Raw genomic sequence first — 13,728 nt, forward strand, 5'->3', positions numbered from 1 at the left:
TCAGATGCCCCTTCCTCTGAGTCCACTCTGCTCCTGGCAGGGCTATGACTGGGCTCAGGATCTGGGGTGTGCAGGAGGGTGATGGCAGGGGAGCTGCCTCAGGGCCCAGACTCAAACCCCACGGGTACATGGGACTGACTTTTTAAAAATCCTTCTCTTGAACAGCCTCTACTCTTCACCTTCCACCTTAATTCCTGGAACCTAAGCCACTTTCTGTGGGAAGGCAGCCCTGCACTCCCTCCTTTTCAATTAGGTGTACCAAGGCTCTCCCAGCCCCCTCCTCCTGGGATTACACCCAGATCTCTCTCTTAGCCTCAGAGATGGAATCCCCTTTCCCTTGTCACACCTCATGTAAAGCTACCATGATGCACCTAACCCAATTAAGAGGACTGCCCATGTCTGAATACCTGCTGCCTGCAGGCCACACACCCTTCCTGAATAGGAACCTGCTCTGAATCAGGCCTGAACTTGCTAAACCTTCTCAAGCTCAACAGACCCTGAGCCTTGGTATGGGCCCCTCCCTTTCCCTCTGGACTCTGAAGGTGAGAATCCATCAGAACTCAGGGCTGAGCTGCCCAGGTCATTGCCAACATTGCCAACAGGCGACACAAGGTCTCATTCACCTGTCTCATGTTAGGATGAGAAGGTCCCAGCCACAGGGAGGGGCGGGACTCCGGGAATTCTCTTTCCCCATCCTGCCTCCTCACCCACCTGCTCCTTGCTCCACTTCCAATTCTGCCCACGGTACCTGTCACTCTAAAGGACTGTCCTCAGATGCCAAGGAGGATGAAGCAGGGGAGGATGATGAGGAGGCAGCAGAGGATGAGGGTGGTGGCTGTGGCCCTGAGTTGGGTTGTGCCTGAGGACATGGCGAGTGGTGCTGAAATGCAAACACAAAAGTGACAACCCTTGTCCAGGCCCCAAATCTGAGGAGACACCTCCTCAGTTCCTGCCACCCTAGCTCATCCTGGAAGGCAAAAGTTTTGTCCCCTCCCCCCTGGTGTGGGGCAGCCAGTATGACAGGTCCTGGCTTAGGAAGGGAGACGGGGTGTGTCTTGTCCTCAGGGAGTTCACACAGCTGCTGAGGGAAGCAAGGTGACAACGCACCCCACCCTCCTGCTGTGGGGGAAGAGGAGGTGATGACCCAGAGTTGGGGAGGGGAGGATCTCTGGGCTGGTGTTGGAAGTGGTTCTGATGGATTTCCAGAACCAGACCAGGGAAAGGAAAGGAAAAGTGATTCTCAAAAGAGGAAACACTAAGGAAAAAGGTCTGAAAACAGTGACACCTGCAGTTTCAAGGCTGGTGAGAAATCCACAGTGCGGGGAGCAGAAGCAAGTGCAGTGAGGAATAGGAGTCAGGAGGGAGAAGGAAGAGGAAGGTGGGAGAGCACAGGCATGCCAGCACCCCCAGGAGGAGCACCCCACGAGGAGGTCATTTTACCATAAACGTGTACACTGGGATGATTGAAGCTGAACTCAAGAACTAATTTCTTGAGATCACCATTTCTGATCTCATTTGAGATCCCCGTTTCTTTTTCTCCTGTTACCCCCTGCACTTGGCTCCAGGGTGCTGTCCATGCCCATCAAGAAGTCCTCAAGCCATCTTGTGCAGTCTCCCATTGAGATGTAATGGAAGGACATGGTCATATCCTTGTCATTCTCCCACTTTTCTTTCATCTTTCTGGCTCCAGGATGAACCGTTGTCCACATTCTCTTCTCTGAGTCAAAGAGGAGGAAGATCTGTCCATCGAAACTGAACTGCCAAGATCCACTGCTGTGTCCTTCGGCTTTCTGCTCACAAGACATCCTGGCCTGCAGGGTGAGGGGTTTTGCCCCCATCAGAGAGAGATCAGCTCTGGTCTTGACAAATTTTGCACCCCCATCCTGTTCCCCTTACAATTTCCTGGCCTTACTCTCTCTGCTACATCTTGGCCTTGCCTCTAGACTCTTGAGGGGTAAGATGACCTTCCCATTTGTATTTTTTTTTTTTTTTTGAGAAAGGGTCTCGCTCTGTCACCCAGGCTGGATGGAGTGCAGTGGCGCGATCTCGGCTCACTCAGCCTCCAGAGTAGCTGGGACTACAGGTGCCCGCTACCATACCCGGCTAATTTTTTGTATTTTTAGTACACACAGGGTTTCACTGTGCTAACCAGGATGGTCTCGATCTCTTGACCTCATGATCTGCCTGCCTCAGCCTCCCAAAATGCTGGGATTACAGGCTTGAGCCACCACACCTGGCTTTTTTTTTTTTTTTTTTTTGAGACAAAGTCTCACTCTGTTGCCCAGGCTGGAGGGCAGTGGCACCACCTCGGCTCACTGCAGCGTCTGCCTGCTGGGTTCAAGGGATCCTCCTGCCTCAGCCTCCCAAGTTGCTGGGATTACAGGCATGCACCACCATGCCTGGCTAATTTTTGCATTTTTGGTAGAGACAGTGTTTCACCATGTTGGTCAGGCTGGTCTCGAATTCCTGACATTGTGATCGGCCCACCTCTGCCTCACAAAGTGCTGGGACTACAGGCGTGAGCCACCGTGCCCAGGACCCTTTTGTATTTTTACATGAAAACTATAAATGCCTCTAACCTACCACTGTATCTGCTCCCTGCTGTCCTGGGCCATCTGAAACTTACCCTTGGGTGTGTAATTCTCCAGCTGAATGTCAAGCAGTTGCTCTGTAAGTATGTCCACCACCTCTCTCAGTACTGGGTTCTGTGCTTTCCAGGCCTTTGTGACATTTAGTTTATTCCCCAGGGGACTGACGGGTGTGACTGTCTTGTTGCCACAGTCATAGTGAAGAAAAGTCTTTTTATCCACCTGGTCTTGAACCGCACACCACCATGGTCCTGGTCTGAATTTAGGGATGACGGTGATGTCATAGCAAAGAGAGTGAGGGTCTGTGGAGAAAGGCAGGTGAGGGGTGGGTGGGGAGAAAAAGACCCCTAGTTAGCCCCCCTCCACGCTGTGTCAATAAGAGGATGCCTCTGGCGGGCTGGGCTGGCCCAGGAAGGAGTGCCCCCTCCAGAACTGTGGTGTCTACAAGTTTAAGGCGAGTGCTCGCCCCTTGCATGAGGACAAGGAGGAGGAGGAGGAGGATGTCTCTGTCGGCTGAGAAACCACATGTCCCCAGACATGTCCCACTGCCCCTCTGCCCACATCAGTCAACACATGACCTTGCTAGAGAGGTGCCAGGCCTCTCTAGCAAGAGAGGAGGAAGGGCCTGGATGGCAGAGGATCTTCAGCAGTAGCCCACGTGGACTGCGGGAGGTGGGAGAGGGTGTGGGTCCACCCCTGTGGATGCTGGTGCGTGGTTGAACAGAGTGAGGATGGAACCCCATTGGATAAAGAAGAGTTAATTATCATGGTCACAGGATTTAACATGTTGGCAAAGCCCCTGGTGATGGCAGGCATCTGCTATGAGGAGGCCTTCCTGAAACCTTGGACAAAGAGATGGTCCACACAGCAAGAAATGGAAAATCTGAAATTCTAAGGCAGTTAGTGGAGGGAGAGATCACAGGCTCAGAGAAGTGCCCATGCCAGAGGGGTCTAAGTGTGAAAATCCAGAACAATGTCCATCCACTGTGCTTATGGGAAACCTGGAGGACTCCTGTTGACCCAGCATATAAAGAAGGCCCCATGAGAAGGCACCAGAATGGAATGAAGCTTAGGGATGCCTATTGCTGAAGGCCAGGGTTGGGGGTAGGGATGCTGTTCCTGAAATCTGCTCCCAGAGTAATGGGATGAAAAATTCTGAAATTACAAATTCCAGGTGGAGGCTGTCAACTGTCAGGAACAAGGAGGGTGCAATGATGGAAATGATTAGAGAAGTCACAATGCCAGCTGGGGACCTCAGTTATACAAAGTTATGCCCATGGCTCATAGAACAAAGGGGTCCAAAGTCCAAAGGAGATGGAAACCCACCCCGGATACTGCTGGATTTAAATAATTACAAGAAACAGAGATAAACCAAATCAGGAGGCTGAAAGTAGCCAGTCCATCAAGAACGAGGCTGCTTTGCCTAATTTGCAGAAGGAAGCCACTTCTCAGACCCTGAACCCATGACTAGAAGAAGACACCAGTTTCTACTGAGGAAGGACCCTTTAACCCTGCAGCCAGGACAGTGAGTTCTTGTGTCCTTCTCCAGAGATATTTATGGCGAATAGAGTTTGCTGTGAAGGGCAATTTTGTAAACATGTAAAGGTTTTCAGGGAATATATTCTCCATTGTAACTACTCAACTCTGCTGTTGAAGCTCAAAAGCAGCCATAGACAATCCGTGAATGATGAGCGAGGCTGGACCTACCTTAAGTGCCCAATGACCCAAGACCCCCTAAGATCCTAGAGGTACATGTGGTCACAATGTCTAATTGGAGAATCACAACAGAGATTCCATGTGAATGTTCAGAGACAAGGCAATGCCACTCACAGCAAGGAAATCGCAACATTAAGCAGTGGCTCCTGTAGAGTACTGCACCTTGGCAGAGATGGGGCCTTTTGCCATGCATATAAAGAAGGCCCCATGACAAGGCACCAGAATGGAATGAAGCTTAGGGATGCCTATTGCTGAAGGCCTCAGAGCTGCCCATTACTGGTGGGCTCCTCACCCTCTAGGTAATTAGGAAGATAGGCCCAGCAGTGAGAAGACGCAGGTGGTTCTTCTGGGATGGGCAGGAGCAGGGCCACCGGGAACCAAGAAGTTTCACAAGCAGTTGGACCCGATCCCCAGGACACCACGTGGCTGCACCCCCTCACCCTCAGCTCACACCTGAGGCTTCAGGGAGGGTACCTGATGGTCCCCGTGGATGCCACTCAGCACAAAGGAGGGGAGAATAAGCCCCCAACTATGGGACCCCCACTCCCATCACATCCACACCACCCAGAAGCCACAGGCAAGGTAGGACCACCTTCTACTCTCCAACTGACATCAGAGACATCACTTGGAGATGACACCCTAGGGGATGGGGCACTGGGACACTGTAATCCCCTGATCTGGGATCAGCAACCTAGGACAGGGTCCAAATCTGGTCCCCCCTATTTGAAGGTTGCCATTGCCTGCTGTTGCTCTACAAAGGGACAGGACTAGACACAGAGACGGAGAACCCATGGCCTGCAAAGATCACAGGGCATCCTTCCTCCGTTTCTAGAAAGGGTTTGCTGACCCCTGTCTACACAGTGACTATTCTCTATGATGCTGGCACCCCCGTAGGAAGAACAGGCGGTCTGGGCCCCAAGGGCAGAAGTGGGTGCCTCTACTCACCAGAGTTCCCAGGGTCATCCTGGAGGAAATGGTGCTTCCCATCCCCCCTGCACAGGTTCTGAGGGGATCTTGGGGTGTGCTTGCTGGGGTGTGTCCTCAGCCAAGAAGCAGAAGATGCTACGTGGTATAGGAGGTGGTGAGGGCCCCTTCATGGATGGGGAGACCTCAGGGGTGACCAGCTGGGCTGAGGTGGGGAGTAAGAGGATGTGACCTGGGTGGTGGCAGTGGATGGTGAGGGGAGGGGTGGCGGGTATCTGCTGAGCCCCTGGGTGCAGGTGAGTGTGTCTACAGGAAAGTGCAGGGAAAACAAAGGCAGGGAGTCCTGGGGGTGCTGGAGGGTTTGTGTGGTAGAGAGCAGGTGAGAGCAGAGCAGGCTTGTGGCTGGTGGGGGCGTCTGTGATTGTATCCCTGTGGAACCCCCCTACACCCAGTCCTGACCCCAGCTCTGTTCCCGGGGGGGCTCTGGTTTCTCCTTCCGAAAGGCGGGTGGGACTGCCGGGCTGCACTAGGAATCCGGGCCCCACCTAGCCCTCGCAGCCCTCTGGCCTCTCCACCCTCCTGCCAGCCTCATTTTCACCCTGCTCTTTTTTGCCCCTCCTGGGGCAAGAACAGCCCTGGGGAGTGGACCCGGCGGGAAGGAGCCCAGGAGGGGAACTGAGCGGGGGGCGCAGTTCGGGGAGATCTCCCTTGTCCTTCCAGAAGCCTTCCCTCCTCTGAAACCCGCTGCAGTCCACAGCCCCTCAGGTTTGGCCCCCGCCCCGCTTAGGCTCCATCCACCAGCTCACGGTCTCGCCCAGCCCGGGACCAGCCGAACAGCAGGAACAGAAGCGGGAGGCACAGAAGCAAAGCTGGGATGGCGGCTGCTGCCATTGGGGACCAGGAGGGCTGGGGACAAGAGACTTAATCAACGTGGATCCTGGAAGATGAAATCACCTCTGTGCTGAAAGGCTGGCTTATATACTGTTAGTTACTGGGGAATGTACCGGGGAATGAGTCACCTCGGTTCTGAAAAGCCAGATTTTAGTGCTACTGGGCGTAGTTACTGGGCGCGTTCCACCTCTTCGTTTCATTGTCTGGACAAAGTCCAGTTTCCATGCTAGTGTCCCTTCCCTTCTTCACCCGCTCCGGCAGCTTGGTGGCCTCGTGCCCCGGCCCCACTCCTGCCAGGACACGATTCCTTCCACGACAGACTCATTTAATCATTATAGCATTTTTTATTAATGGTGAAGAAACGTGCAGAGGAATATTCAGCGGCCTCGGCGTCTCCTTGTCCCCGCCTGGGTCCGCGGCACTCTCCCTCCTTCCCCTTGCGCCGCGGGGTCCCTGGCTCACCCCGCCCTGGGCACAGCCATGGGTCTGTTCGTATCCCCTCCACTACTTCCCCCGTCCCCGGTGGGCGTGGTTACAGTCCGGGCTAGGTTTTATTTTTTATTTCTTTATCTATTTATTTATTTGGAGATGGGGTTTCTCTCTTATTGCACAGGCTGGAGTGCAGCGGCCCGATGTCGGCTCACCGCAGCCTTGTCTCCTGGGTTCAAGCGATTCTCTTGCCTCAGCTTCTGGAGTAGCTGGGATTACGGGTGCCCACCGCCAAGCCCGGCGAATTGTTTGTAGTTTTGGTAGAGATGGGGTTTCACCTTGTTGGCCAGGCTGGTCTCAAACTCCTTTCCTCAGGTGATCCACCCACCTCGGCCTCCCAAAGTGCTGGGATTACAGGCATGAGTCAGCGTGCCCGGCCTGGGCTAGGTTTTATTACAGAAACAGCAGGTAGGGTTTCAGAGGTTCAAAACAACATATTGTATAGTAAACAATTGGTCAAGATGGTAAATTCTGTGTTCTACGTTTTTACCAAAATTAAGCAGCTTTAAAAATTATCTTAAAAATTTATGTCTTGCTTCTGCTTCACCCAGTGCAGACTGGCCAAAAGGCTGCTCATTAAAATCGAGGACAGCACTGAGGACCTCATCCCTAGAATCTCAACCTGTGACACGCTTGCTGATTTAGAAAGCTCCTCAGAGAGATTACCTCTGAGCTCCCAGTTCAGCAGCCGCCCTGGCCCAGGTCCACGGATGGCACAGGGGGCTCAGCAGAGCAGGTTCAACTGAAAGTTCCTGGTGGTTCCCAACTGTCAGCGCATTCTGCTGGCCTCTTCCCCCTGGGCAAAGAGCCAGCCATCCTTCAAAGCCGGGCACAAATACCCCCTCCCATGTGTGTCCCGCATGTTCCCACAATACAGAACACCCTCCTGCTCCCTGAGACCTGGGTTCACAGTGGGTGCATCCAGATCTCCCTGTGTGACAATTGCTCACACATTTCTTTGCCTCTCTGCTAGAAGCATGAGGTCTTTGAGAATATACTACATCCCTTCCTAAAAAGACCTAGTGAACAACTTGCTCAATCATGTAATCAGTTGTGTTTCCACGAAGAGCAGGAGCCGAGGGAGGAGTCTACACGTGTATGGGGTTCACTTTCCAGCACACCAATCCGTGGCCAACCACACCTGAATCCATGGCTGCACCCACACCTCTGCTCAGCCCCTAGATGGTCACTGGACTCATTATCAAAGGGGCAACCCCAAGTGCCCCCTTGTCTTAGTCACCATGAAGGCATCTAGACCTGTGGGCAGAAGGCAGAGGGAGGTGGGGGGCCCAGCGATCCCTGGCTGTTGGGATAAGGAATGGGCAGAGCCCCTGAGTCCCACACTGCCCCCAGCCACTCAGCCTTCTCCCTATTAAATGAGTAAAATAGACACAGACCTTCTTCTCCACACAGTTGCCATGTGGGGAGGATGCACATCTGGTGACCAGCAATCCCCAGAGCCCTGAGGATGCGGGAAAGGGGAGGAGGCCTAGACCAAGCCCAGGGACTGTCTCTGCTTCTGCACAGGGGGATGGGATAGCAGCCCCTCTGTGACTGTGCAGGGACACAGGAGCCTAGAAGTTTCTGGCCTGATGCACTAGAGCCTCTGTCCAGGAGGGGCCATGTGGAGGGTGGTCTGGAGGACAACAGACACACGGGGGTGGGCAGTTCTCAGATCTGAGAGGGGCAGAGCTTGGCAGGTCCAGGGATCTGTGTGTGAGAAGTGCCTCCCATGCATAGGGCTGGGAACAGGAGCATTTGAAAGGAGAGTACTGGGAAGGCCCTGGCAGCCCCCACCCCTGAGGCTGGGTGACCTGGGCCAGTGACTGGGGGATTGGGGGAACAGGAGGAAGGCAGAAGCCTGGCAGAAGAGTCCCAGGCAGCACAGCCAGGTGACAGTAGGAGGGGACTCTGTGCACACCTGGGCCCTCCTGCCTCACACCTGCTACAGACTCTCGGCCACCAGATTCAGGCCAGCCCAGGATGGGGATAGACGTGGCTGAAAGGTGATTATAATGGCCGTGATCTAGAGAGCATGCATTCAGACATGGAAGTCAGCTGGCATTGTGGCTGAATATTCTTGTGCAAGTTTCTTCACCTTTCTGGGCATGGATGTCCACATGTGGAAATTAATACTATGAACACAGAGGAAATGAGCAGTTTATGCCAGGAACCCTGTCCTTGCACATGCTAAGGACTCAGGGAAGGTTTCCTATTTCACATTTGAGCCCTGCCTTCCATAACATCAGCAAAGGCCAGACCCAACCAGATGACAGCTGGAGCCCTGCGATCATGCCATGGCCTCTTCATGGCCCTGGGGGCTCTTTGAATGGGTGTAAATGAAGTCAAAGACTGGACCCAGAGAGGACGGTGGTTTTACTCTCCATCACCAGGTGAGCCTAACATGATTTAAGGGTGGCTGGAGGCTGAGTAAATGACTGAATGAATGAGACAGTTGTGGGAGTGAATGGGGCTCAGGGGAAAACCCCAGGTGCAGAAGTGGAGCTGGAGTGGAGGTTGTAACTCCCAGAGGCCTGAAGGTGAGGATATCGTGGTTGGAGACCTCACTGCTGGCACAATTTGGAAATGTGAATGCCCGCCTGGGCGGCCACAAAGATTTTCCAAGGAAGAATAACTTTGGTTTGCAGCTGGTCTGGGCCCCAGCAGGATAAAATCTAGAAAACATTATTGAAGAAGGACAGCAAGCTGCTCTCTTTAGCCCCTTTGATTGAACCCAGAGGGTACAATTGTGAGTGGTTGGGGCAGGAAAACCTTGCCCTTTAAACTTTGTTTAAAGAAACGAGCCTGAAATCAGGAATGGAAATGGGAAAAGGAAGGGTCAGGAGGGAAGGGAAGGAGAAAAGAAGGGGTGAGGGGCAGATACAAAAAAAGGGTCAGAGCGATTCCTCTGGATCTGGAGAAAGAGCAGGTGGGTGGGGCGTGGACTGGCTCCAGCTGGTGGTTGGGAACATGCCGAACCTAGCCCTGTAAAAGCCTGGGGGGCGAGGTTGAGACTCAGCATTGCCACTGTGCTTCCTCCTGGGCTGTCCTCCTCCTGGCTCCAGGTTCCCAGCAGCAGTGGCCACCATCACCGAGTTGGTCCTCGAAGGAGTAATGGCAGGAGGGGAGCAGTGAGAGGGCTGGAGAGGGCGAGATGATGGCAAAGCGCCCCCTCTCCAGCCTCACCTGCCCTTGGGAACTGGGAGCCCTAGCCAGCAGCAGGGAGCTGTAGTCTGGAGTGGTGGGGAAGAGGGAGGTGAGGAGGGATGAAATGTTTTCTGGCAGATTCTATACAGCTGGGGCCGGAGAGCATCTGTAAACCAAGGTTACTCTTCCCTGGTCATGTCTGGTGCGGGAGGCGGGGGACCTTGTGTGGCTAGGGGTATGGGAAAGTGGATGGTTCCGCAGGGAGTCAACCCCAGACCCCCGCCCTCAGCAGCCACAGGCCTGCTCTGCTCTCATCCACTCTCCACCTCACAAACTCTCCAGCACCCCCAGGGCTCCCTGCCCTTGAACTTCCCCCTGCACTTTGCTGCAGACACTTACCTGCATCCAGGAGATCAGCAGACACTTCCCACCCCTCCCCTCACCGTTCACTGCCACCACCCAAGTCACATCCTTTTACTCCCTCTCTACCCAACCTTGTCACCTTTCGTCACCCCATAGGCCCACCTCACCCCCAAATCCATTGAAGGAGGCTTCAGTGAGGCAGGAGAATAGGGTCTGGATGTAGGGAACCTAAGGGTGATTTGCTCTGACTTCTTAGAAGTGAATCAAGCTTTTTCCCTCTCCCGTCTCCCTCTCCCTCTCCCTCTCCCATCTCCCTCTCCCTCCCCCGTCTCCCTCTCCCTCTCCCGTCTTCCTCTCCCTCTCCCTCTCCTGTCTCCCTCTCCCTCTCCTTTCCACGGTCTCCCTCTCATGCCGGGCCAAAGCTGGACTGTACTGCTGCCATCTCGGCTCGCTGCAGCCTCCCTGCCTGATTCTCCTGCCTCAGCCTGCCGAGTGCCTGCGATTGCAGGTGCGCGCCGCCATGCCTGACTGGTTTTCGTGTTTTTTTGGTGGGGACGGGGTTTCGCTGTGTTGGCCGGACTGGTCTCCAGCTCCTAGCCGCGAGTGATCCGCCAGCCTCGGCCTCCCGAGGTGCCGGGATTGCAGACGGAGTCTCATTCACTCAGTGCTCAATGGTGCCCAGGCTGGAGTGCAGTGGCGTGATCTCGGCTCGCTACGGCCTCCACCTCCCAGCCGCCTGCCTTGGCCCCCCAGGGTGCGGAGATTGCAGCCTCTGCCCGGCCGCCACCCTGTCTGGGAAGTGAGGAGCGTCTCTGCCTGGCTGCCCATCGTCTGGGATGTGAGGAGACCCTCTGCCTGGCTGCCCAGTCTGGAAAGTGAGGAGCGTCTCTGCCCGGCCGCCATCCCACCTGGGAAGTGAGGAGCGTCTCTGCCCGGCAGCCCATCGTCTGAGATGTGGGGAGCGCCTCTGCCCCACCGCCCCGTCTGGGATGTGAGGAGCGCCTCGGCCCGGCCGCGACCCCGTCTGGGATGTGAGGAGCATCTCTGCCCGGCCGCCCCATCTGAGAAGTGAGGAGACCCTCTGCCTGGCAACCGCCCCGTCTGAGAAGTGAGGAGCCCCTCCGCCTGGCTGCCACCCCGTCTGAGAAGTGAGGAGCGTCTGCGCCCGGCAGCCACCCCGTCTGGGAGGGAGGTGGGGGTCAGCCCCCCGCCCGGCCAGCCGCCCCGTCCGGGAGGTGAGGGGCGCCTCTGCCCGGCCGCCCCTACTGGGAAGTGAGGAGCCCCTCTGCCCAGCCAGGAGCCCCTCTGCCCAGCCAGCCGCTTCGTCCGGGAGGGAGGTGGGGGGCTCAGCCCCCCGCCCGGCCAGCCGTCCCGTCCGGGAGGGAGGTGGGGGGCTCAGCCCCCCGCCTGGCCAGCCACCCGGTCCGGGAGCTGAGGGGCGCCTCTGCCCGGCCGCCCCTACTGGGAAGTGAGGAGCCCCTCTGCCCAGCCAGCCGCCCCATCCGGGAGGGAGGTGGGGGGGGTCAGCGCCCCTTCCCAGCCAGCCGCCCCGTCCGGGAGGGAGGTGGGCGGGTCAGCCCCCCGCCCGGCCAGCCGCCCCGTCCGGGAGGGAGGTGGGGGAGTCAGCCCCACGCCCGGCCAGCTGCCCCATCCGGGAGGGACGTGGGGGGGTCAGCCCCCCGCCTGGTCAGCCACCCGGTCCGGGAGCTGAGGGGCGCCTCTGCCCGGCCACCCCTACTGGGAAGTGAGGAGCCCCTCTGCCCAGCCAGGAGCCCCTCTGCCCAGCCAGCCGCCCAGTCCGGGAGGGAGGTGGGGGGGTCAGCCCCCCACCTGGCCAGCCGCCCCGTCCGGGAGGGAGGTGGGGGGGGGTCAGCCCTCCACCTGGCCAGCCGTCCCGTCCGGGAGGGAGGTGGGGAGGTCAGCCCCCCGCCTGGCCAGCCGATCCGTCCGGGAGGGAGGTGGGGGGGGGTCAGCCCCCCCGACCGGCCAGCCGCCCCGTCCGGGAGGGAGGTGGGGGGCTCAGCCCCCCGCCTGGCCAGCCACCCCGTCCGGGAGGTGAGGGGCACCTCTGCCCGGCCGCCCCTACTGGGAAGTGAGGAGCCCCTCTGCCCAGCCAGCTGCCCCGTCCGGGAGGGAGGTGGGGGGCTCAGCCCCCCGCCCGGCCAGCCGCTCCGTCCGGGAGGGAGGTGGGGGGGGTCAGCGCCCCCTCCCGGCCAGCCGCCCCATCCGGGAGGGAGGTGGGGGGTCAGCCCCCCGCCCGGCCAGCCGCCCCGTCCGGGAGGGAGGTGGGGGGTCAGCCCCCCACCCGGCCAGCTGCCCCATCCGGGAGGGAGGTGGGGGGGTCAGCCCCCCACCCGGCCAGCCGCCCCATCCGGGAGGGAGGTGGGGGGCTCAGCCCCCCGCCCGGCCAGCCGCCCCATCCGGGAGGGAGGTGGGGGGCTCAGCCCCCCGCCCGGCCAGCCGCCCTGTCCGGGAGGTGAGGGGCACCTCTGCCCGGCCGCCCCTACTGGGAAGTGAGGAGCCCCTCTGCCCAGCCAGCCGCCCCGTCCGGGAGGGAGGTGGGGGGGTCAGCCCCCCGCCCAGCCAGCCACCCCATCCGGGAGGGAGGTGGGGGGGTCAGCCCCCCGCCCGACCAGCCGCCCCATCCGGGAGGGAGGTGGGGGGCTCAGCCCCCCACCCGGCCAGCTGCCCCGTCCAGGAGGGAGGTGGGGGGGGTCAGCCCCCCGCCCGGCCAGCCGCCCCGTCCGGGAGGGAGGTGGGGGGCTCAGCCCCTCGCCCGGCCAGCCGTCCCGTCCGGGAGGGAGGTGGGGGGATCAGCCCCACGCCCGGCCAGCCGCCCCGTCCGGGAGGGAGGTTGGGGGGTCAGCCCCCCACCCGGCCAGCCGCCCTGTCCGGGAGGGAGATGGGGGGGTCAGCCCCCCGCCTGGCCAGCCACCCGGTCCGGGAGCTGAGGGGCGCCTCTGCCCGGCTGCCCCTACTGGGAAGTGAGGAGCCCCTCTGCCCGGCCACCACCCCGTCTGGGAGGTGTACCCAACAGCTCATTGAGAATGGGCCATGTTGACGATGGCGGTTTTCTGGAATAGAAAAGGGGGCAAGGTGGGGAAAAGATTGAGAAATCGGATGGTTGCCGTGTCTGCGTAGAAAGAAGTATACATGGGAGACTTTTCATTTTGTTCTGTACAAGAAAAATTCTTCTGCCTTGGGATCCTGTTGATCTATGACCTTACCCCCAACCCTGTGCTCTCTGAAACATGTGCTGTGTCCACTCAGGGTTAAAAAAAAAAAAAAAAAAAAAAAAAAAGAAGTGAATCAAAAGGAGCCCCACCTCTCTGTGCCCAAGCAACAAAAGGACCAGAGGATACTCCCTTGACAATCCGCGACCTCTCCACTTTCCACTCTCTTGCAGATGAAAAGCTGAAATTACCTCTGATTGGTCCCCTTCTGCAACCAGTCTTCAGGTGCATAGGGTGTAACTTTGTAACTTCACTTCAGTCTCTGATTGTTCCCTTGGGCACAGGCCACTCTCTCATTTGCATAGAGTGTAACCAAGTAACCAATGGGAAACCACTAAGGGTATTCCAACACCAGAAAATTCTGTAACCAGCTGCAT

General features: G+C 57.8%; 1 protein-coding gene across 1 annotated transcript; it reads right to left on the reverse strand.

Moving 5' to 3' along the window:
- Positions 1–285: 285 nt before the first annotated feature.
- On the reverse strand, positions 286–6,119 carry RAET1L (retinoic acid early transcript 1L). The gene is made up of 4 exons (XM_034961336.3): positions 6,035–6,119; positions 2,627–2,890; positions 1,547–1,828; positions 286–880 (listed from the first exon to the last, which is right to left on the reverse strand). The coding sequence occupies exons 1-4, from the start codon at positions 6,117–6,119 to the stop codon at positions 771–773; spliced, it is 741 nt and encodes a 246-aa protein (XP_034817227.3). The 3' UTR covers positions 286–770.
- Positions 6,120–13,728: the final 7,609 nt, after the last annotated feature.

The sequence above is a fragment of the Pan paniscus genome, chromosome 5 (genome assembly GCF_029289425.2).
Source record: "Pan paniscus chromosome 5, NHGRI_mPanPan1-v2.0_pri, whole genome shotgun sequence".
In the NCBI taxonomy this organism is placed as follows: Eukaryota; Metazoa; Chordata; class Mammalia; order Primates; family Hominidae; genus Pan; species Pan paniscus.